Here is a 25,241-nt window from a genome sequence, read left to right on the forward strand (position 1 = left end):
CAGCTTTAGCTGTTTTTTAAAAACAGGTTTTTGATCTTGGAATAAAGGTAAATATTTATTATAGTATTTTTAACCATGTGCCTCTGAACAACTCAGCAGCTCCAGTGTTACCATACTTTGCATCAGTGTGTCACTTTAGGCTCCTTAGCATCAGAGCAGAGTGTGACCGTGCATAGTGGATGATGCCATTAGAGAACCATTTCTTTGTTCAGAATCTAAGAGCAGCCCAGCAAGTTCACCAGTATGACCATGATGTGGATGAGCTCAAGGGCTGGATGCAGGAGAAAGAGGCAGTGGTGGACATAGATGATTATGGATATGACCTGCCCGGTGTGCAGACCCTCCTCAGCCAGCATGAAGGAGTGGAGGTAAGTGGTACAGCCTTGAAACACCGGGAGAAAAACATAAATTAATAAAACCAGGAGACCCGCACCTGACTCAATGGCATCTTAGGCTGCTCTGTTTACAGAGCTATGGAAAACATGTCTGATCCATTACTGCAGTGGCCATGGTGCCTCATGCAAGAGGCCTTTCATCCTGCTTTTAACATCATGAAACAATATTAGTAAGAACATAAGAACGGCCATACTGGGTCAGACCAAAGGTCCATATAGCCCCTTATCCTGTCTTCCGACACTGGGCAATGCCATGTGCCCCAGAGGGAATGAACAGGTTATCATCAAGTGATCCATCCCCTGTCGGCCATTCCCAGCTTCTGGCAAATGGAGGCTAGGGACACCATCCCTGCCCATCCTGGCTAATAGCCATTGATGGACCTATCCTCCATGAACTTATCTATTTCTTTTTTGAACCCTGTTATAGTCTTGGCCTTCATAACATCCTCTGGCAAGGAACTCCACAGTACTACTTACTGTATTTTTCACTTCACTTAATAGGTTTCAAAACTAAATTCCAACCCAAGCCCAAATAAGTTCAAAGCCTTAGTTTGAAGTGGATGTGGAGTCTCTAGCACTGCAATATCAGTGGCTCCTGGTACTGCCAGCCCATTGCTAGAAAAGAGGCCATCAGAGCCTGATATTTTGTTGCCATTCAAAAGAACCATGTTGAATTCTGGGATGTGATTTCTCACTCCTTAGGCCAGCAGGAACTGCTAGTCCTGTGAAGGTAACACTCAGCCTAAGGGAGCATGGTGAGCCTAGATTTTGCTGTACCTAAATTTCTTATTTTTCAACTTAAATGGTGTCACAGGTTCTGGGATTGGGAGCAGACAATCCCTGTGGGCTGGCAGTAGGTATTTATGATGATTAGGCCAGATGAGGGAGAGGCAGAAAAAAGGACTGAGAGAGCAGGAGACTTGAGATGATCCCTAAGACAACAGCTGGGGTGCTGCGGAGATGGGGAAGGAATATCGGGGTGTGTTCTGAACATGCCAGACTTCCTCTAGGTTTTGAGAACAGTCTGATCTCAAAACAAAAATAAAAGATTAAATTTTGGAAAGCAGATGTTCTGCTGGGACTTGTTGCACACTTACTTTCCTGACTTTTTCTCTCTCCTAATCCTCACCCTATTCCTTCCCTCTTCCTTCAAAGCCAGCCCCAGTATCACTGGTCTGCATTACAGGGTAGTACCTCTTCCCCCAGTCAAATCAGCTGACTCCTCCCTGACCTCCCCCCAAATACATCATTTATATTAGAAACAGAGTTTTTGCTGGCCCAGCAAGTGAGGCTCCCAAGGTATCTTCTACCTTACTGCAGTGTCCTTCATGACGGCTCTGAACAAGCTTGTTCAATGGTGAATGTAGGTGAATCCTAGAAGGTAACTGGCAGCAGGCAAAGTAATGAGGTAATTTCTCACTCTGTGGGATCAACTGGGTGGAAGGAGCCTAAAGGTCAAGAACAATCTGAGATCTGCTTTCAGGATTATTTCTCTGCAGTGTCAGTGCTGAAGCAGAACCTAATGCTCTCAGTTAGGTCTTGTGATCAATCACTTCTGTGTTCCAGAGAGACCTTGCAGCCATCATGAAAGAGCTGGAGCGGATCCAAGGGGAGGCTCGGCGTCTCAGCCAGCTCTACCCTCAGGCCAGGGAGAATATAATGGAGAGACTCACAGAGGTGGATGAATGCTGGGAGAAACTTGACAGGAAGTCTCTGGAGAGGAAGGAGAGGCTGCACCAGGCAGAACAGGTCCAGGTCTACTTCAACGACTGCAGGGAGCTAATGTATGTGTAGGGTCCTTTGTCTGACAATGGGGCCTTATTTTTGTTTTCCCCAGTGCAGTCTTCTAAATTAGACACTTGACATAGGCCATGCCTGCCCCTGTCTCTCTGCAACTTGCTTATGGCTCCCCTTAAATGATAATGCAAAGCATCTTTTCAGCTGCAGTGGCCAGAGTTGATCCCACTGTAGAAAAGAACAGATATTTTGGTTCAAACTAATAGGGTTGTTTCTGGAGCCTATCACATATTGGATGTGTCTAGCACATGGGACCATACCACTCTATTTCAGCACAGTGTTACAGACCCGCCAGATTTTGGACAACTTAGATAATACCTCTAGTGTCTTGGAAAATCAAGCACTTTGGGTAGTTCAGTACTTTGGGGTTTGGTTTCCAAATATTGTTGATTCTGCATGAGGGCAGAGTGCTTTCCTCAGGCCCTGGAGGTTTTTCGCCTTCCTCTGTAGCATGGGGCCTGGGTCACTTGCTGGAGGATTCTCTGCTCCTTGAAGTCTTTAAACCACGATTTGAGGACTTCAGTAGCTCAGACATAGGTGAGGGGTTTTTCACAGGAGTGGGTGGGTGAGATTCTGTGGCCTGCGTTGTGCAGGAGGTCGGACTAGATGATCATAATGGTCCCTTCTGACCTTAGTATCTATGAATCTGAAACTCCAATGCCCTGTGCAGCTGTACAGACCCCATTGCTCACATGTCTAAGAGTCAGCACAAGCATTTCACAGGCAATCTTAACACAGCTATTTCAAGCATGTACAAAAATTGAAGTATTTTGAGTGGGAGCAGGGAGAGAGATAATATAAATAATATTGCTTGCATGTGCCTGCTGTTGTTTCCCTTCTGCGTAAATAAAAGAGCAGTGTGGGTACCGGAATTTCTCTTTTGCAGGGAATTCCATGATTTTGAAACTGGGTTTTGTTCCAAATTTGAGCAAAACATTGAATTTTGAAATTTCCCACAAACTGAAAACAATTCTGTTTTGGGTCAATGGCAACATTTCTTTCTGATTAAATCAAAACGTTCCATTTTAATTTCAACTGTTTTTAATTTTTTATGTTGTAAATTAAATTTCAAAATCAAAACACTCCATTGTGATGTTTTTTCTAAACCCATTTTTTTTCCACATCTCCGAGTTCCTGTAGAATGTTTCTATTTCAGTGAAACGGCATTTTCCATGAAAAATGTTTCATCAGAAAATGTTTGACCAGCTCTATTAAGTATTATGAGTATTTTCCCAAGAATACAAATGTGTTCTTGGTTTAGGAATATTGTGCGTAAGTGTGTGTAGGTGGGGATACCCTGCTGTGAGGTAGCTCCTCAGCTGCTGTTAATCAGCTCCATTGGAGTCAATGGAGCTACCGTGTTTTATGCCTGTGGAGGCTGTGGCCTTGTGGGTGCATGCTTTTCCTAAATTTGTGAGTGAATATGATTTCATGCATGTGTGCCCTGTGTATGTCTTAAGTATTCTTGTGCATGACAGAATGTGAAACTTTAAGTAGGCATATCAATGCCCAGTGCATAAAAGCATTGTGAATATATACAGGAGATATTCTTCAGTGCATGTAGTCTCATGATTCCCTTCTCTAACTATCTGAACGTGTATCATGTTTGTCCCGTAAGTATAATATAATTATTGATGGGGCCAGGGTATGTCTGAATGTATGTTTATGCACTGGAGTGTGTCCCTTGAGTGTGTAAATGTGCATATGGATGTGGATATCTACCAGTGTGTGTGCATATGTGTGTCCCTTGTATGTAAATAAGGGCTTGTAAATCTGTGCCTATCTCAGTGTGGATGTATAAGTTTGTAGGTGTGTCTGAGTCTTTGTGAGTCATTCCATTTTTATCCTCAGCAGCTTTTGGTGTTCACTGACTCCATTTGATTCCTTTCCGTAGGGTTTGGGCTAATGAGATGCATGCACTGGTGATATCTGAGGAACTAGCAAGCGATGTTCTTGGTGCTGAGCTGTTAATCAAGCACCATGAAGAGTATAAGCGTGAAATAGAGAAGCAGTGGCTAAAATATGAAGATATGCAGCAGGCAGGGAACAACCTGGTGAAGAACGGACACTTCATGTCCATGGAGGTATGCTGATGATGGGTTAAACATTTTAAAAAATCAGAGTCAGGTAAGGAAACAAACTTAGTGGGCAAACACCTTAATTACAATATTATAGAAGTCTAAGTGAAGCATCCCTGCCAGAAATACTACCATATATAAAGAACATTCAGTAAGTGTTCAGGAGGAAACTTATACTTCAGAGCCCCCCCCAGAGAGTTCGTGCCTCTCAGCGGTTTTCACATATATCTGTCCTTCAAAACAGAGAAGGTAGATAGGAAAAACAGATTCTTTAATATTAAATATGAAGACAAATTTTGCATAGAGACCTGAATAAGTGGAACACCATTTAGAGTTGTTCCTATCTCCTTCAAAATCGACTCTGAAGCTAACCTGTAAAATTACAACAATACCTAGATTGAAATATTGCTGGTGATTGTTTATGCTGTGCTGTAGGCCTACATCACACTATACAGTGGAGAATATGTGCCACACGAATACCATCCCTTAAATCTTATTGTCTAAATGAACAAGAAATAGGATAAATAGAATGCAATACAATACAGAAGAAATACAGAGTGGGGTGATGTCTTTGCACACTTCAGAGAATATGGGATTCTTCAGAAGTTTTACAAAGGAGAAAAGGGCGAGACGTAACTTTGAAAAACTCTAAGATCCTGTTATCTATGTAATTTCAGAATTTGACCATTACAATGACCCCAAGCTTGGCTGGAGATTGTAATTGGACCTGGAGATCATGACGTTAAGAGTCTCTGGAATTTGTGAAAGATCTCATTTCTGTTGCAAACTTTGCTGCAGAGAGGACTAGACAGTTTTCCACTGGTATAAAAGATAAATCAGTGTTGTCATGCCATGGCCAGATGAATTTGTTTTGTTGTGTGGGTACCCATTAGTTCAGTATTATAAGTTACACACTGCAACATCTGAGTTAAGTGTGGCCTGGAAGAATATACAGCAAAGTACTGTTCCTGCCATACATGGAATACGCATACAGATACAGAATATAGTACGAGGCTAAATTAATTCAGTCAAGCAAAAAGCAGGCTCAAACTTCCTTTCTAAATTAGGTTGGGATGGGGTGACCAGATGTCCCAATTTTATAGGAACAGTCCCAATTTTGGGGGCTTTTTCTTACATAGGCACCTATTACTCCCCACCCCCTGTCCCGGTTTTTTTACACTTGCTATCTGTTCACCCTAGGTTGGGACCACAAAGTTCTCTGGAGGTCATGTATGGGTCACATGGTCAGATTACAAGGTAGATGGCTGTCAAATGAAAGTCTAAGTGGATCTTTTATCTCTCTATATTGTAAATGTTGTTTTCCTAGATTGAGGAAAAACTGTCAGAGCTGTCAGAGCTGATGAAGAAGGTGAAGGAGAGCTGGGATGTGAGGAAGGAGCTGTATGAGGAAAACTGGGAGATCCAATTACTACGGCGAGAGATGGAGCAAGCAGAGGCATGGCTGGCTGCCAAGGAGAGCTTTCTCTCAGATCCTAGCTATGGGGTGAGTAAAAACAGTATAACACTATTAAAATGCCTCTCTGTATAGGCAGACTACTTGAATTGTGCACCATCTCAGGCAACCCCACCCCTGAGAGATTCTGTTTTATGTTAATCACAGTCCAGACATTGATGGCTGAGTAATTCAGCTTTGGGATTTTCAAAAGGTAGGTGCTATGTCCTTTTAAAGGGTTTAGCCTGGGGCAGGAAAAGTAACTAATGGAGTAGTGACCTGTTTGGCAAAAGATGGGGGAGAATTCCTACCCCTTCCTTAGTCTAGTTAGGGATCCAGAAGAAGATTCTTACTCCTTCATATGAGGGAGTGAGCCTGATTTGAAGAGAAGGGGTGATTTTTTCCTCTCTTGGGGGGTGGGAGGGTTTGTGTACATGGCTTTTCCGGCTTGCCCTAGAAATCTCTGTTCTTGCACCAGCTTCAACAGCTTTTTTTTCTGTGGCTGAGAGGGTGGAATGACACTGCCATGCACTTGGGCATGGAGGCCCAATGCAGGGGCAACAGAAGCTCAGTTGTGAGATCCCTGCTGTGGTCGTGGGCAGGGGGCAAGACAGGAGTAAACCATGTGTCTGCCATAAACTGTAATCCAGGAGTTTATCCTGGGTGCCATTGATTATATTGTAGCAGCCAGGATACCACATGGAAATCATGGTACCTTATGCAAGCCATGCTGGTGGTGATATTGCAGGGTCTTTATTCCACAGCACAGAGCAGAAGGAGGGAGAGAAGCTTCACATGAATCGCAACATTTTTAAACAATTAGTGACTCTTACAGAGGATCATTTCACTGTGAAAGATACTGCATTCCAGTGAGGGCTGTACTGGTGAGTTCCAGTAAGGGTGCTGATGGCTGGCAAAGCCAGCAGCTGGGGAGAAAGAAGTCTTGTCAAGTTAGCCTTTTTATTTTCATGTACCACATTCAGCCCAGGGACCACTCATTTTAGAAGAGTAGGTTGAGATTTTGAAAGCCAGCTAGGGGATTTAGACACAAACTCTCATTAATTTTAAAGGGAGTTATGTGGCTAAATGTACTCATTTGCTTTGAAAATCTCAGTCATAGTCTTTTCAGGAACAGTTATTTTTGTCTCACTGTATTCCTGTATCTATTGTTGATTTTTTTTTCCACTCAGGATTCAGTGTCTGACGTAGAGGAACTACTGAAGAAACACCGGGACTTTGAGAAGATGCTTGCAGCCCAAGAGGAGAAGTTTGTACAACTGAATAGGAAGACAAAGGTGAGGGGGAAGATGACTGATGGATTAGTAAATGAGGCAGAGGTTTGTCATGGGGTGAGATGGACTTTTTAGGAGGTTGGGGCTTAGCTGCTCCTGTGCTAAACTCAGCTCACCTCCCGACATGGAGATTAATGGTAAAGGACCAGGTGACTAAGAGGAGACCTGCTGGGAAAATAAGAGCAGACTGTAATTCAGAGAAGACTAGATTGACTGAGGAAGACTCCAGGGAGAGCAGACCTGGGACCTAGTGCTCTGTCGAGAGCAGGAGGGCAGAAAGGAAGGCTGTGAGCATAGGAAGAGGCCTTGGGAAGAAGAGGACAATACAGTTTGGACTACAGACGTCTAGCTGCTTAGAGTTCCCAGGGCTGGGAATCCATAGTAGAAGGTGGGCCCCAGGCTGTCAGATACATTTTTATAAAGGCCAATAGAAATGCATCTGAAGGTAATCCTAACTTCAGTTTACATGTGCACTTATAGATCAGACATGTAACCCTTGTGTCTTGCAGAGGGAAATGAAGATACTGAAGCAGATTTATGCTGAGGAGAATGGGCAAAAGGAGAGAGGGAAAATCATTAGGGTCCCGTCTCTGAGAAGGAAGCCCTCAGACAGAAGAATGCCATCCTCAAGACTGATAGAGATAAAGAGAACTAGACCATTGCCATCTCTATCCTCCTCATCCAGCCTCGCCTTGAGGGATCCCCTTGAAACTATTGTCTCTCCAGTCCAAAAGTCCACAGAGGCATTCCAGCAATTCGGGTCTGGGGAAAATCCAGAGATGTTGCCCAGCACCAATGGAGAAACGAAAGCTGTGACGAGGCTCAGTGAGATTAACACTCAACCTACACCAAAACTGATGGGCCTGCAAGTAACATCCTTGGGAAGCCACATCTCTCCTCCCAGTCCAGTAAACAGACAAACTGCCACCAGTTTGTTAGAACCATATTCCAAGGACCTCTTATCACCCCGTGAGAAAAACCTTAGCAACTACCCCGTCTCTAACCTGGAAATAAAAGTTGTGAAGACTCCACCTAGGTCTAGCCAAAGTTCATTAGATCTTTCTCCACATTTACCACAGTCCAGTTCCTCTCTTGAGAAGTCAGAAAATGACCTTTTGGTAAGTTCATCTGCATTCACCGAATGTCTACAGCCACCCCATTGAAGCAATACCCAGATCTATATCTAGATGGTATTCGTGTGGCACATATTCCCCACTGTATAGTATGATGTAGGCCTACAGCTTAAGGAGTGTGAGAAAACTACAAAGATTGACCATATACATATATATCCCGAGTGGATCCAAGCAGCAAGAAACACTTAATGTGCCATTGCTATATACTTTCTAAATTATCCAGAAAGATAGTGATGTAAAGCGGTTGTATGCCTGCAGTCTATGGAATCTTTTAAATGCCTCACTTCAATAGACATTATTGCTACCTAATATGGCAATGAGTGATATTCTGTCTCTTTCGCTAAGAGGAGTAGGTTGCTCACAAAAACGTCTTTCCCCTGAAGCCAAGAAGCATCTATTCTGACTGATACTTTCTTTACACATACTTGGCATGACATCTAATCTCCATGAGACTGTCAGGTTAAATCTTGTCCAGTAATATTTTAATTGAATTTATGTCCCAGAAAATATATCTTGCCATATATCACTCTTCACTTTAATGAATAACAAATAGTATTCAAAATAAACTGACTTAATTGAAAAATGCAAATATTAATCTATAGGACCAAACATTTGCCCAGTTGCATCCACTGAACCTCTCATTTGCTTGTGCAAATAGTGAGTGCCAAACTAGATAAACTTATGCCTTTGGTAATTTATATTTTGCATGTAGCTACCTGATTTGACTGCACACAGGTGGGTTTTTTGTGTAAGATTGAAGGAGACTGATACACAAAAAGAATATTGCTTTAATTATGCAGCCAGTTAGAACAAGTTTGAACAGTAAAGGTTCTATGTCCTAATACATTAAAAATACATTAAAGAACTTTATTAAGGTCTCAAAGTAAGCATTCAGACGTTAAGAAATGCCAGAATTAAAGCTGACTGAAAAATAGAATTTCCTTCCTGTGGGAAATTCTGAGATTTCTCAATCTCATTTCATCCCAAAATGATAAAGTTAAAATGAATCATTTCAATAACTTTCCACAGAAAATTTTGACAAAATTAATGTACTCCTGCAACGTTTCCATTTTGTCTAATCAGCATTTTCCAGTGGAAACCTGATTCATTGGAAAGTTTTCACTTAACTCTAGATCAAATAAAGGTTGTCTGTGCAACCTTAATCTGGCTCCTTTGTGCATATGCATTATTATTAGGCTTGGCAGAATCTGAGGGTTTTTTTTAAATAATTTAGATGGATAATATTGATGCTTATTTTTAAGCATTTGTTTTAGATTTTTATTTATATAAATTTTCAGTGGAAAGAAATTATGGGGGATTAGACAATGGGGGGGGCAAGACAATAATTATTTAATGACAGTAGACATTGAGATTCAAAAAGTTAAAGCTTTATAACCATTAAAATACAAATTGTCCACATCACATGTCAAACTATACAAAGTGAATATCCTTAAAACAAACTCTAGTAAGTTCTTTTAAGCATCATTTTTCTTACTTCAGCTATCTGTAAATTTTGATTACTATCAATGGAAATTTTTTGTTTGTTTGTGTGTGGATGGTGAAATCGACATTTATTGATAAAAATCTAGTCCTTTCAAGCCTAATTATGATACAGTCTTTATGATACAGTCCTAGTTTCTCTACCTGCTCCCTCCTCCATTGGCTCCTTGTCCCAATCTTTCCACCTGTGCCACCTCCTTCAACTTCTTCTCTAACTCAGTCTTTTTTTGAAATGAGCAAAACAATATATTTTTCATATACCTCATTTTGAGAATAGCTGAACCAGTTTTACTGACATTTTTCCAAAAGCTTCAGCCTCAGGCAGCCACGCAGAATCAAAAATTTCAGCCTGAATGATTAAAGTTTGGCAAAGTTATGAGCACATTAAAACAGGTTAATATTTTGAAAAATGTTGGGGACCCTGAACTGTAGGTGTTTCTACCTGTATCACATATAATATACTGGTTGTTTTTTCTCTATTATCAATCTCTGTGCAATTCAGCACCCTTTTCTGAATGCTAAATGATGATGTTATAACACAAATTGCCATATAACAATCAAACAAAGAATTATTTTTTTGCAACAGCAGTAAAGAAAGCTAATAGAATGTTGGCTTGATTTGTTTTAAGAGAGTTATAGCATGTAAATCAGTAAGCAGCAGCATAATATTCATGGAAACACTGAGATTACATTTGGAATACAGTGTCCTGGTTTTGTTACCTTACTGGAATGCAGAAATTTAACAATAGAAGGCAGAGTACAAAATAAGGCAGCAGGGATGATAAATAGAATTGAGGGACTCATGTATGAGAGGATATATTGACAACACAGATTATTTAGAGAAGTACATTAACTAGTTAAAGTTTATTATAAAATTACACTGATGATCTACAATAACTGGTCAGACCAGTACTAGCGGATATAGGTATACATTAAGAGGGACCATATGAAGATTATTAAGAAACTCTTAATGGTATTTTATTGGTGAATAGGTGGAATGGTAGTATTAATGACATAGCTCCCCAGACATGCCAGAACTGCATAATACATTGTTATAGAAATATATGTATTATACAATACTATTGTCATTTCATTTTTAAATAATAATTTTTAATTATAGTAATGCAAATTAGCATCCAAACCCATAAAACAGTTCTTTTTCTCTAGCAGTCTCTTCTACCACACAGTGCCAGAGTCAGATCCCTGGACAGACCTTCAGGCAGGATCTAGATGACAGCAACCAAAGTAAAATATTTTGTGAAGGATTCAGATTCACTTCTAAGCATTGTATAAAAACATACGTGTTAAGATTGTTTCATATAGTCACATTATATTACACCACAAAATGCAGTATCACTCCAAGTAAGCTTATGTGTAGAGTGAGAAAGAGACCTTTAGTACACTGTGGTGAAACTAATCATATGAGTAGATTGTCCAGTGTAGGTCTGAAATATCTTCATTCAGGCACTAAATTAGATTTGTGAATGTGATCTACAGAAGGCTTCCAGGAGCATTGAAAAGGCAAAGGCTAAAGGGAAAACAATGGCCCGTTTGGGATATATCTGAAGTTTTGAAAAGACATCTCTAAAGTGAAACTGTAATGTCATTGTGTGTTTCAGGTTTCTGTAGGTCACCAGAACATGGAGGGGTTACTAGAAAAGAGGGACCAGCTCCTTCCAGGACGGAAGCAGGTAGAATCAAATGCACTCACTTCATGTTCAGCTACCGTTCCTTGCATTATGACCAAATAGCTACAGAACCTGACTCCAGGGGTGGGGGCGGGGAAACCTTCACTGGTGAAGCTCTCAGAACTGAGGTCCTGATACAGTTCCCACAGAAGCCAGTGAAAGGATTCCCTTGACTTCAGTAGGTGTTGGATGAGGCCTGGAATGAACAAGACGTCTGAATTCACTTATCTGAGGGATCTTCCAGCTCTGGCTTAGTTCCCATTGACGGGGCACTTACTGGAACTGGGGACTAAATGAACATGTAGACTAAAATCCCCTTCAAAAAGAGTGAAGCCCTGATGGCAGAGAGAGCCTCTAATTAAATGAGCTTGGATATTAATTTCTGCTCATATTAGAAGAGGATGTTTCTTCCAGTTGATGGTTGGGTAGTAAATTGGTGGGTTAGTTTCAGCATGTCCAGGGCTGAATGAATTTAAAGATTGAATTCCCCTCTTACCCTAAAATAGAATCCCATTTCCAGGTTAGGGCTGGCATCAGTGAAGTAACAGTGATACATTTACCACAGGGGGAAAATTTCTGTGCTGGTTTTCTCAGTCACTATCTACCAGTGCATAGATTTTTGCTAACAAAGTCTGTGTGGGCCTTGGACATAGGCAGGACTCTTAGACTGTTATTCCCTGGGAATAATTATTTATCTGAAACTTTTAACCTGACCTAAGCAAATCTGCACTGGTCTTTATTTCCTATGCAAAATAGAATCTACTGTCACCCTGTTACTGATACACAGGTGAAACCCCAAGTTAAATTAACTATGTTAGTTAATTCTCATCTCACCCACCCACACAAAAAGAAGAAATAGAATAAATTCATAACATAAATTCTCCTCGCATCTTCCTTAACAATTCCCCCTTCCTCTCTCATTCACCAGACAACTCTTGGCACAATAAAATAATAGCATCTTACATTTAGAGAGCACCTTCCATCCAGCAGGATCCCATAGCACTTCACAAACGTGTCACCTGTTGCTGACATACAACCACCTTCTGGGGTGGAAAGTAGCAGCTGCTTTTAAAACAGTGCACAGTAAGTGGGGAAGAATTCGATATCCATTGAATACATTGAAACGTTAGGCAGATTATAATGACCAAAATTGGAACATGGATAGCGCACTAGAGCCAACTCTCCAATTGGATAAAGTGAAATGGCGTCTTCAAGAAGCAGAAATAGAACGCTGGGTGTATATCTTCACTAAAAGATGGAAGGAACCAGCTGTTTAGTGCCTGCTTCCAGCAGGCTGTGTCATTAGTTCAGCACTGACTTATGGAATCACTAATGGAATCACTCAAACCGCTTCCTACAGTGGATTGGGTTTCCTTGGAAATAGCCCAGGGCTGACCATTCCTGGCTCCTGAGAGCTGAGGAGGTCCCAGCCCCAGGTTGCATGGCTAGAAGCTGCATATTGAAATGTATGTTACTGATGTAAGTACAGATGCCATTATGATTACATTTTATTATCCTCTTTGTTCATGTAGCCACGCTTAAGGTCTTGGAACTCCTATTATGTAAAACTCAACAAACAAAAACTTGACTTCTACAAAGATGAAAGGGAAGCGTCCAAGGTAATTTGTTTCTTGAATCTTCACGTAATCTCCAAAGGTGGTTTAAGATTTGTTCCGTGTTTTTCCATTCTAATCTCTCAACTTCTTTAAAAAGAAAACATAGGAAATGAGACATATTTGCTTTTGATTAGATGGGGGTTAATTTCTTTTATGTATCAGTTGGTGGAAACTTAGTCTGATCAGTGCAGCTTCCAGCTATAAGGTTGAGAAAAGGGGTTTTGAGATTTACTGAACATTCTCTCATTTGAGTAGTGCCTTCAAGACACAATGAAGTACCAGTTCTTCAAACTGTATGAAGGATGGATCTTGTACAGTTCTTCCTACCAGGGGACCTAGTGACAGTGTTAGGAATAGTATGAATGATGGTATTAGTGTGTGTTCACAGTGCGTGGATGAGACTGAATCCTAAAAGGCAGGGCAATTAGGACATTCATTGTAATCTCTTCCTCCTCCAGAACATAACCACAAGCCCATCAATCAGTGTTGCTGGTGCCAAGTGTGAGAGGCTGACTGACTATGCCAGGAAAGAGAACACCTTTAGTTTACGGTAAATCATATGCCTAGACCTGCTAGCAAAACATATCTGGCTGCTCTGCAATGTTGCAGCAACTCGCAGCCATACTCATCCAAGCCTATCCCAGAAAACACTGTGGTATGGCAAAGCTGAAGAGTGCTGTCTGTGTAGGAATTTGCAGATACTGCAGTTCCTGCCTTTCTCAACAGGACAATAATGTAAATGTTTAGACTAATTTGAATGCCCTTCCTCCTATCCCTGCTGTTTACAGGTTGAGTGATGGGGCAGAATACTACTTTGCAGCACCTTCTCAGAAGCTGATGGATGAATGGATACAAGCGCTTAGGAGTGATATAAGTAGATCATCATTTATTTGTAAGGGGTAATTGTTTAGTTTAGTGATGATGACAGGAGGGGGGAGGAACTAAAGGATGTTGAAATCACAAGCTGTCCCTTGTGTGGCACTCTTCCTTTAAATGTGTTTGAGTGTCTCATTTGTGGGGAGCCTAGTTTTCTGGAATTTTAAAAACAAATTCTGTGATTTAAAAAAAACATAAGAATTGGTGTTTTTCCACAATTAAAATGAAATGCTGAACTTCCCTAGCCACAACATATATTAGTATCAGTTGAACACAAGGTTTTATTGATATATTTTCAATTTGTAAGCAAGTTCGAAGCCTACCAGGGCCATCAGTCATTATAATAAAATAAAATTAACAGAATGATCCCATCACAGTGCATTGTTTCTTTACTGTTGTCGATGGCCCTGCTGTTTCAGCCTCTTGTTTTCCTTTCTTGTCATTCAGTTTAAGTTTAATGCTTTCCATGCGTTCTACAATTGTCTGCTTATGAACGAAATCTACAGCCTTGCTGCATACAGTGCAGAACAGCACATTACCATCAACATGAAATTTGTCCTTGCCAAACCCAGGGACATGGTCTTTAGTGGGGATTTTTACAATTTTTGGCATCTTTTCATAACTTTAATTACTCATGACTGGAGGCTGACATGAAATCTGAAATGCATTAAAACATGAACCCCTCTATGCCATTGAGTAACCTCTGTATGCCGGAAGCAGTTTATTGGAGTATGTTTAGCTATACATATTTAAAGTGCATTCAAAAATCAACCACAAGAGTGTGAGATTGCATGCATTGAATAAGTGACACTTGTACTTTCAGTAAAATTTAGTTAATAGTTAATATATGTTTTTATTTTTTCACAAAATGTAAAAGCGCAAATTCCATGTTTTTCCGCATTTTTCCATGGCAAATGGATTTCTAGGATCCCTGCTTGTCTGTGTCACCCATAGAGAATAGTACACACTGAGGCACTTGATAGCTGATGTGAAGGGTACGTCTACACTGCAATTGGAAACCCATGGCTGTCCTGTGCCAACTGACTTGGGCTCATGGGGCTCGGGCTAAGGGGCTGTTTAATTGTGGAGTAGACATTCCTGAGCTCTGGGACCCTCCCACATCTCAGGGTCCAAGGCCTGGGCTGCAGCCTAAGACTGACTATCTTCATTGAAGTTAAATAGCCCCTTAGCCCAAGCCCTGCGAGCCTGAGTCAGCTGGCATGTGCCAGCCATGGGTTTTTAACTGCAGTGTAGACATACTCTTGGGGACCTCACAGTAGAGTCCCCAGAGTGACACTGAAAGCCACCTCTTGGCTGTAGTGCGGCTTGAGTCAAGATACTGGCTGGGGAGAAATGCACAATGGCTACTTACATTTTTTCCAGCCTTCATGTAGACAGGCCTTGGCTCTTGATTGGTCCCTTGTGGGTCCAATCCCTATTCTGAAAACCTCAGTAAACAGTGATGGCTTCTGTGGCATAATGAAAAAGGGCAGAAATGCAGTGATACCTGCAGCTCGAAGAAATATACAGTGGATATAGGAATGACTGACTCTGCCTCTCCTTCTGATTCAAACATGTTTCCTGTATTTTCTTTGACCCTGCAGGCCATGGTAACAGTCAAGGTTCTAAAGTGATGGCCCAACCAGTCACTCCAAATACAGAGAGGCCTCAGACCAGACCTTGGAGCTTCCCAGATGGAGGGCCTGCTGAAAGACAAAACAGCAGAGGCTTACTACCCAGGTGGGGACTGTATACTGCTGAGCTGGTCTGATTTCATTTTTGCCAGTAGCTAGGCAGTGCTCAAAAACAGGATGATGCCAGATAGACAGGCTTGGTATTTAAAAGACCAGTTTAGTTTTCAGTATTTCACAGCCCCCAGGACTATATTATGCAGTAACTTCTCTGATTCAGTCCATTTAGAAAGTTATGACATGCTAAAGGCAATTTTCCAATAGGGGTCCTTAACAAGGTCATCCAAATCCTCCCCTTGGGTGATGAACTTAAACTAGGCACACAGTGGCCTCTTTATATATTCAAGTGTGAATCTGAGAATCCAAATGCAGCATTTGAACATACTGTTTGTGTCTCTGTGGTAGAAAATCTGGCCCATGGTGTAAATCCATTTCTGCTGCACATGGAGTGTGCAGAAATCCTACAAGTTGTGACATGAAAACAGCCCCTATTGTCTAGTCTGTTGTACTGGAAGGATCCATGCGCCTAAACTTCATGAGCTGTGTGAGCCATGGACCTGTGAAAACCCATAGGCTCCTGAAATGTTATAGCACACACAGTGTCATGGAAACCAAAAAGACCAGTTTGATTGTCCCAGCCGATTCCTTGTGTTTTGCAGGAGAACTCACTACCTCATGCCTGTTAATGTGATTAGAACTGCAACATGATAATTGCTAGAGATTTCACTAAGTTTACCAGAGAATTGCAGAGAGTGCCCTTACCATCATGATAGTAACTCAACAAATATTTAGGAATTTAGTCTTGCAAATCCCCCGTGGGGTAGGGAAGAATTATTCTCTTCATTTTGACTTGTGAAACACTGAGGCACAGAGAGATTGTGACTTACCACAGGTCACACAGGAAGTCTACTGTAGAGCTAGGAAATGAATGCAGATCTCCTGAATCCCGTCCAGGGCCTGAAGCAAAAGACCATCCTTCTTCTCTGTATAGATGTTGTCAATGAGTACCAGCTGCGATTGCAGTACAAACACAGATTTACGCATGTTGTTCCCATTCGGATAAATGGGAAACTGACTATTTGACCAAAAGACGTAGCACAAACCTAGTATCAGACTTGTGAAATTGTCAAGAATATTTCCAGCTCAGTCACAAAAACTGTTTACCCCCATTATATCGTTGTGATGAATGATGATAAAATAATTACTGATATTTTATTTGTCCTTCAAATAAAGTAATTCACCAGAGGTGAGTGGGTAGGTGCATTTTGCAAAGTTACTTCTATTCCATATTGCAGACTGGCTATATTAATGCACATATGTATATACAACACATCTTTTCTGTCCGGTGGCTATTTTGCTTTTGAAATGGTTTCATGACTGAATTGTTTCCAAATACTTACTTTTACTTACTGATTTAATTCATGTCTGAAATGTCACTGAGTTTCTGTGGTGCATTTGTTGACAGGAGAGCTCCTTCCTTCAAAGTCAGACAAGAGAAAGAATCTGAAAACATTCCCAGGGAATCAGAGGGAGACACACATGAGATTATGAAGACACCAACCTCCACCTCTGCCCAGAACCCTGCAGATATGGGTAATAAGAAACTCTGCCTTGATCTGTGTGAGAAGCACAGTACTGAGATTGAGAAAACATGTTTCAAAATGTAGAAAGAGGAAAATGCTGTATCACCCAATATATACCACACCCTTCCCTGCTATGTCTCAATCCCTGTGCTTTTTCACTTTCTCTGGAAATTTACTGATCCATTTTGACTAAATCATTTTCCCCAGGAGCTTATTTTAGTTGATCATTATACTTCACGTGCCGTAGATCTGCATGTCTTCTGGTTTCACTCCTACAGTAGTTTTCTCTTTATTAGGATTATGAAATACAGGGTGCTTGCTCTCAGGCTCTCTCTCAGTCTCTCATGATATATCTGAGGTTTTTCGCCTTCCTCTGTAGCATGGGGCACGGGTCACTTGCTGGAGGATTCTCTGCTCCTTGAGGTCTTTAAACCACGATTTGAGGACTTCAGTAGCTCAGACACAGGTGAGAGGTTTTTTGCAGGTGTGGGTGGGTGAAATTCTGTGGCCTGCGTTGTGCAGGATGTCAGACTAGATGATCGTAATGGTCCCTTCTGACCTAAATATCTATGAATCTATAGCTAGATTAAACACACACAAATCTATGTGAAACGAAGGTGAGGCTTTCAGTGTCAAATACTCAAAAATTAGGAAATGTGTCTCATGTGCAACCTTAATTCAGCTGTCTGGTGCGTATGCGTCATGACAGCCTTTAATTACATGATGACATACTATTTTTTTCCACAGGAATCCTGCTTCATTCAGTGGACAGTGCTCATGTTTGACCATAGTGGCTCTGTGCCTCAGTTTCCCATCTGTAAAAATGGGAATGATAATCCCTCACCTCTGAGGGCTGTTGTGAAAATAAATTCTATCATGTTTGTGTCTGGTAATGTTAATGTTTACGAGGCACTCAGATACTGTAGTGATGAGCCCCACAGAAAAGCCGATGAGAAAAATGATGATTCTGTGTCCAGAGCAGAGTTTGAATAGGTGCAGTATAAAATACCTGGGGGCACACACTGAACAAAGAGAAAACAAAATATCGAATAGGTGTTCATTATCTGAGCACCATCCATCCTGGGCACCAAATGAGGCAAGGGTCCAGTGGCAAAAAAATAAGTATGTGATTGTGTAATTAAATAGTGTATCATAATGCGTACACATCAGGGATCAAATTAAGGTTGTGTAGTGTTACTGTGAACTGTTTAAAAGCAGCTGCTATTTTCCACTTCAGAGATAACAGCTGAAATGTTAGTGAGGTGCTGTGGGATCCTTCTGGAGGAAAGGTGTTATCTAAATGTAAGATCGTATTTTATCATGCCAGTAAGTAGGGTTGACCTGTTTGGTGAATGAGGAAGAGAACAGGGGAATCCATCAGGAAGATGTAAGAAGGGTTTATTCTGTCCATTTATTCTTTTTTTCTTCTTCTTCAGTATTGGTTTGGACACACACATGCCACGTGTTTTTCAGTGTTTATCTGAACACCTAGTCCGCTCTGCCAAATGAATGGGATTGGGTGGTCAGGTGTGAACTGTGGGCAAGCCATCTGAACACCCATGGAGCAGTCATGCATATTCACATAGAGGAGTGTTCATTGGAAATGCCTAGCTACAGATTCATGACTGAAAGTGAACAGCATGACACATTGATCTCTGGATGTTGTCCTCGCTAGCATATGGTCATTAAATAGCTCATTCCTGATGCCTCTTCTATGCTCTCCATGGAATAAGACCCAGTGACTCTCTCACTGAGCACACCATCTAACACCTCCAACACACACACACTCACTACAGAAGTATGATGGGAACTCTGAGCCAGACAGCGCAAGGTAATTAACAAGGTGGGGAAGGAAATGAGGACTGTTGCTGGCACTAAACGAGTGCATAACAGGATGCAATTGTGAATGAGTAACATCCTGCTGCAAATAGTCTTGTAGGGACTGATCAACAGGGCTTGAGACAAGGGGTATCTGCAGTATAAACAGTCCTGCTTGTTAAATAAAAGAGTAGTTTCAATCAGTATAGCAAAAGCCAGTCAGGAAGAAGATGATGTAACATTTGGGGGCAACTCAGACCAGTAAGGGGTTCTGTCACTGCCTGCCCTGTAACCTAGGGGGCCTCTGTGCTGTGCAGCTATGGTTCATTTCCCTGACACCACTAGACACCCACAAGCATAAGGTCTCACCCTGGCTCTCACCAGCCTAGTTACTCTTTGCAGGGTGACACCAATGACACTTCCAGTCCTGAGTCTCCCCAAATACGTCCTCCCCGAGTTCTCAACTACCAGACATGCTATCTTTTCCCCTCTAGTTTGTCACTCCCAAAGCAGAGAAACCAGCCCCCTGGAATCTGCTCACTTTCGCCCACACATTCCTGATGGTTTGCACACTGGAGACCTGCCTGAGGTAAAAATAAACAAAAAGTTTATTTAATAGAAAAAGCACAGATTCAAAGATGAAATGGTAAGGGAAAGAACATATAGGCAAGTTACACAGAAAATAAACATGAAGAAGCAACCTCACGCTTTGCACATGCATATTAAATAAAATCTCTTTTCTAATAAGAGTTACTTACTGCCTTAAAACAGTTTCCCAAGCTATAGGAGGGATCCAGCATTCACAGACAGCCTCCCACCTCAAGACTGTCCCCCAAGTTCTGGGTGGTCTTCAGTTCAACCCTTTCCATTTTAAAAGGGGTTCCTGTTTTTTTCCCTTCAGTCACTTTAGATACTCAAAGTAGGAAAAACCACCGTCTTTCTTGTTTTCCAAAGACTGGGGTTTTCTTTTCAGTCTCAAGTTGTCTCTATATCTTTCCATTCACTTTAATGGGCCTCTGGTGTCCCTTCCTGGGCTGGAAAATGGATAGTTACTTGAAGCTGGTTTCATGTAGACACTTTGGGAGGTGTTCCTACCTTCCTGACTGCTCACTGCCCTGCTTTGAAATGGAGCTAAAGTTGCAGTGTAGTTTTCTATATATACAAATACATAAATTCACAATCATAGCCTGTATACATATCTCATAATGATTGAGTTTAGAAAGGGCTGTGCTTGTTATATTTATAATACACCACCATTGCATTCAATCAATTGATTTTACTGTTTATTTTGGGGGTTTAAACCTGTTCTCACACTGGAGTATCTAGATCCTGATTGTTAAAGAGGTAACCTAGTTAAAATTTGCCATGTAGTCCCTACAGCTAGACTCATGCAATTGTCATTATCAGCAAGAGTTGCAGTGTTCCCAATCTTTAATGTTTACAACATATCAAAACTAGCTTTTTGTTTCCTAGCTCCTTACCATCTCTGCTCTCTGACGCAGATTACACAGAAAGCTTACATATAGCAAACTTCCGCCTCAAGAGTCTTTTGTTTTAGTAGTGTCTCAAACTATCATTGTAAACACGGAGAGCAGGGAGCTCAGAAAGGAAATCCAGGTGCCAGAAATCTCCCCTGGGAGAGTTTACGAAGCTGGGGTTATTCGACATTCACATCATCCTGGTGAGACCCTAGATTGACTAGGAAACATGCTGGGAGTCCTTGAGGGATGATGGGAGCTGGAAAAGGCACCTCCAGCAATAGTGTCTGTACAAAGTCCTTTCATGTTCTCACTGCACTGTTTGTTGGTCTTTCTCATGGTTCTTACATTTCTACAGCTGAGAAGTGTGTCAGACACAAATTATTAGCTTTTCTTCCACGTGCTCCACAGTGCACCCAGAAAAGCGGCTACCTGATACTAAAGCTATACCATAAAAAGCCTGCAACCATATCATGAGACGCCAGCTCTTTTTACCAGAGGGCAGTGGGAAAGCTTTATCCTTTCCAGGACTGTGAATAAAAGTTAAATATGCTGCTTCCTTGGGCTAATGGCACAAGCCATTGTCCAAGCAAGAGTTTTACCTATGGCATCTTTCACTGTGAAGCATCCATGAAGAGGACGCTAGACTTTTGGGTAGTGGTATGTGTACCATGCTAGCATTACGTCCCCCTCCCAAGGCCCTCTGGAATTCAAAGTTACATCACCGTAGCTTCTACCAATCCATAGCAGGGAAGGAGGACTATGGCAATTGAGAATTAAGGTCTGGATGCTACTGCTATGAAATGGCTTGGGTTAGCCTGCTGTAGGGAGGCCTAGAGAGAGCCTCCTTGACACGCACATCTGAGGGTGAGCCCATATTCCGGTGTTTCCTATCCCAAGAAAATGAAAACATCACTAATTCTTTTTCAGGAGTCAAGGCTGAGGATCAGAGTGTGCAGACCAAGCGCTTAGCAAATCCACTGACCCAGATGAAAGAAGATCTAGCGATTGAGGGCAGGAAGGAGAAACACAAGAAAGATAAGAATGTCTTTCAAAAGCTTTTTTCCAAAAAGTAAGAGCAGCAGCACAAGAGAGCGCACACCCTTCAGTTTTCTGGATGAGTCAGACTGTTCCCCTTCATAGCACCCTATTGCCTTGGAGTCCATCTGGACGGTGAGCAAGTGAAATGTGTATGGGAGAAGGGAATGCTCAAGCATCGGGAATAGACCCAGCACTTGGAAAAGAATAGAACTGTCACTGTTTTAACAAATTGAACTTGGGTGGATCAATGTACCTGGTTCTCCCAGGCCTACAGAAGGCTTTTGTTTAAATTGAATGACTTTGATGCTCATGAATGTGAGGAAATAACAGTGCTGGCTAATGTCTGGTATACTCCTTATCCCCACCCATCATGGCAAATTGTGTGATGATGACTAATGTCTACCAGGGCCCAAGATGAGATACGACTAATTCATATCCACTTATTGCATAAGCTGCACTTTGATCCCAAATTTCCATAGATGAACCACTACTGTATTCACACACACCCCCACCCTGCACGATGTATCCACCCAATGTCTTATTTTACCTCTAAGTTCTAAAAGAAAGGTGCCGTTGATACCGTTGTGTACAGTTGTGACAGCTTAAATGCACACAGCTTGCCATTACTGTTGTGAGTGGCAGTCTGTGGAATCACAGTACAGAAGTGTAAGAACATGGAATCATTCCATAAAGTGACAAGAATCATTTCTTCAATGCTTTTAGCTGTCACTATGGAAAGAGAGAGAGGAATATTTCCTACTCATATTAAACTTTCAGGTGTTGCTAGATCCTTGCAGAGTTCCCCATCAACTGCCAAAACCAATTCATTCAAGAACCTCAAAATGCTGTGGGATTCAATTTAGTGTCTACAGCTCTGTCTATACCCTTAGTTTCAGGATTCTTTATTTATTATGCAAATAATTTTCAATAATAAAAGGGAGGCGGGCACCAGATTTGAATGGAACATAAGTAACTGTGGAACTAAAATGAATGACTTTCCTAAAAATGATGTACACTTGTGTGTGATGCTAGCCAAATAATCAGATAAAGTTAAAAACTTTAGAAGCTGTGTTTAGATGGCAATTTCTGTGGCTGTTTTAGGGGAGATGCGTTCACCCTTTGCAACAAGCAAATAATGTATAACAATGGAATCAAACTGTCTTAGGTTTTTATATGGCAACTACCACCATGGGATGAAAGCCCAGGAAAGGGAGCATATCGTAAGGAAAATCTGAATGTCATCTGGTAAACTATTACTGCAGCTATATGGTAATATGCTAATACTTCAAATTTATCAGCACCCATGCTCAAATGAGCTTTAATAATAAAATACAGATACAAAACTTGGGTCAATCTAGCAAAGGAAATTAATGGAAATTCTGTCTTCCTTTAATTGTTAACTGCAAACGGTGTTCTAATGAAACCTCAGATTTTTTAATCAATTCATTTTGAATTTCTTGTTCAGTCGCTAGTAAAAAGTTGTAATCAAAATATTTTTTCCCGCTTCTATTTAAATAAAGTCACCCAGTGGTAAAATTATGACATCTTTCAGTTGTCTGAATTCTTAATAGCCTTCTTCGGGAACCTGTTTTGTGCTTTTGACTGCTAGCCCACTGGAAAAGACTGAAGTAAAAGTAAATTTTTCACTTTTCTTGCACTCCAATGCCAGTTGCGATACAGAATTTCATTCCTTCCCGTTCTTAAAATCGGGTATTATAACAAATACTTTAGAGAGTGCTCATAGCAAATATAAGTAGACACAAAGTAGATATAAAACACAAAATGCTGTTCAATGTTTGTTTATGCATGAAGTTTTTCACTAGGCCATTGCACTTTATTCAATTCTTTACTTCAAAAGACTCTTATTCAGCAGGTAAAAAGTACTAATATTTTTCCCAATCAGTGGCTTAAAATAAAAAGTATGGCAAATGGCATGGGGTGAGGGGCGGAGAACCAAAATTCTACCTATTCCTGGCCTCTCCCTGTCCATTCATCTATGAGGGGAGGAGGAATAGGAGCAGCTCTAAGTGGGTGTGCAGCATCCTTTACCTCTGAGGATCTGGATCCAAATTAGACAGCCTCACTGGGCCATGCAGATGTGCAAACAGATTGTGAGCCATGTTTATATGGACAACGTGGACACACAGCTTTGACATGTTGTCCACACTCTCACTTCAAGTGGGTCAGCGGGCGGGGGTTGGCTAGTGACTTATTTTAGCTCCTATTCTGCTAAGGTTTGAATTATTATTATTAGTGCTAGTGCACATGGTGATGTAAAACATCTTAAGTGCACAACTCCATACATCAGTGGGTCTCAACCTATTTATCAATATGTTACCTGGGCAGCAGGTTGAGAACCACAGCGCACCCCCCACCCCAAAAAGCCCCCATAGACCCATATACCCAGCACCTCACACCCACAGACCCCCCATGAAGGGAAGCCCTGCGTGGGGGGCAGATGGCACAGACCCTGGACCCCGCTATGTGGGGCCAGGTGGCAGGGCAGCTGGGTGGCAGTCCTGTGGGGCCGTGTGGCAGCTCTGGACTCCGTGGGCCTGGCTGGCATCCCAGAACCCCGGATCCCAGGGAGCCAGCCTGCAGCCCCGGACCTTGCGGGGCCCACCGGCAGCCCTGACCCCTATCCCATGGGGCAGATCCTGGACCCCGCTGGGCTGGGCAGCAGACCCTGACCACAGACCCTGAGTAGGGTGACCAGGTGTCCCGTTTTCAACCGGAACACCAGATCAAAAAGGGATCGTGGTGGCTCCGGTCAGCACCCCTGACCAGGTCATTGACTGTACCGTTGGCAGACCACGCAGTGGGGCTGGCATGCTCCCTGCTAGCGCCATGCAGCTCCCAGGAAGCAGCTGGCATGTCCCCTATCTGTTGTAGTGGCAGCCAGGGGGCTCTGCATGCTGCCCCCACCCCAAGTGCTGCCCCACAGGTCCCATTGGCCAGGAACCACAGCCAATGGGAGCTATGGCGGCGGCGCCTGAGGATGTGACAGTGTGCAGAGCACCCTGGCTGTACCTCCACATAGGAGCTGGAGGGGGAACATGCCACTGCTTTTGGGAGCTGCTTGAGGTAAGCACCGCCTGGGGCCTGCACCCCTGAGCCCTCCCCCCTCTCACGCCCCAATTCCCGCTGCCCTCTGAACCTCTAGGTCCTAGTCTGGAGCACCCTCCTGCATCCTAAAACCCTCGTCCCCTCCTGTGTACCCTGAACCCCTGAGCCAGCCCAGTGAACATGAGCAAGTGAGTGATGGTGACAGAGGGAGGTGGGATGGAGGAAGTAGGTGGCAGGGCCTTGGAGAAGGGGTGGGGCAAGGGTGTTCAGTTTTGTATGAGTAAAAAGTTGACAACCCTAACCCTGAGAGGCTGGACAGCAGCCCTAGACCCTGTGGGGCCGGGCAGCAACCCTGACACCAACCCCGGACTCTGCGGGGCTGGCCAGCTGGCATCACCCAATCCCGGACCCTGGATCCTGGAGGGCAGGGCAGCAGGCCGAACCTCAACCCCATGAGGCCAGCCAGCCTCGCACGGTCCGGGGCCTTATTGGAGATCCTGGGATGTGGGCGGGCACAAGCCCACCCATGTCTAAAAGCCCCTCCCCCAGCCTTGCGGGAGGGACCACTGGACCTGGGAACCAACTGAAAATGGGGGACAACTAATGAATAACAGAGTGAAGGTCACAGGTTCAAAACTAGGAATCCAGAGTGGGACACTGAGCAGAGAAACCTGGACAGCACCCACTGCTCCTCAAAGCTGTCTAGGGAGCCAGCAGACGCCACGCAGAGGAACTC

At 42.5% G+C, this 25,241-nt stretch overlaps 1 protein-coding gene across 1 annotated transcript in view; it reads left to right on the plus strand.

Moving 5' to 3' along the window:
- The window catches only part of SPTBN5 (spectrin beta, non-erythrocytic 5), a 142,168-nt gene extending 119,372 nt beyond the window's left edge, over window positions 1-22,796 (plus strand). The window contains exons 56-68 of the mRNA XM_074955658.1: window positions 213-368; window positions 1,962-2,179; window positions 4,087-4,276; window positions 5,598-5,774; window positions 6,914-7,018; window positions 7,525-8,133; window positions 11,268-11,339; window positions 12,869-12,955; window positions 13,411-13,502; window positions 13,741-13,826; window positions 15,433-15,568; window positions 16,985-17,112; window positions 21,329-22,796. Coding sequence (XP_074811759.1) covers window positions 213-368; window positions 1,962-2,179; window positions 4,087-4,276; window positions 5,598-5,774; window positions 6,914-7,018; window positions 7,525-8,133; window positions 11,268-11,339; window positions 12,869-12,955; window positions 13,411-13,502; window positions 13,741-13,826; window positions 15,433-15,568; window positions 16,985-17,112; window positions 21,329-21,474 — 2,202 coding nt within the window. The 3' untranslated portion in view covers window positions 21,475-22,796. The remainder of the gene's footprint in view (window positions 1-212; window positions 369-1,961; window positions 2,180-4,086; window positions 4,277-5,597; window positions 5,775-6,913; window positions 7,019-7,524; window positions 8,134-11,267; window positions 11,340-12,868; window positions 12,956-13,410; window positions 13,503-13,740; window positions 13,827-15,432; window positions 15,569-16,984; window positions 17,113-21,328) is intronic.
- The last annotated feature ends 2,445 nt before the right edge of the window (window positions 22,797-25,241 follow it).

Source organism: Natator depressus, chromosome 6, assembly GCF_965152275.1.
Source record: "Natator depressus isolate rNatDep1 chromosome 6, rNatDep2.hap1, whole genome shotgun sequence".
Classification (NCBI taxonomy): Eukaryota; Metazoa; Chordata; order Testudines; family Cheloniidae; genus Natator; species Natator depressus.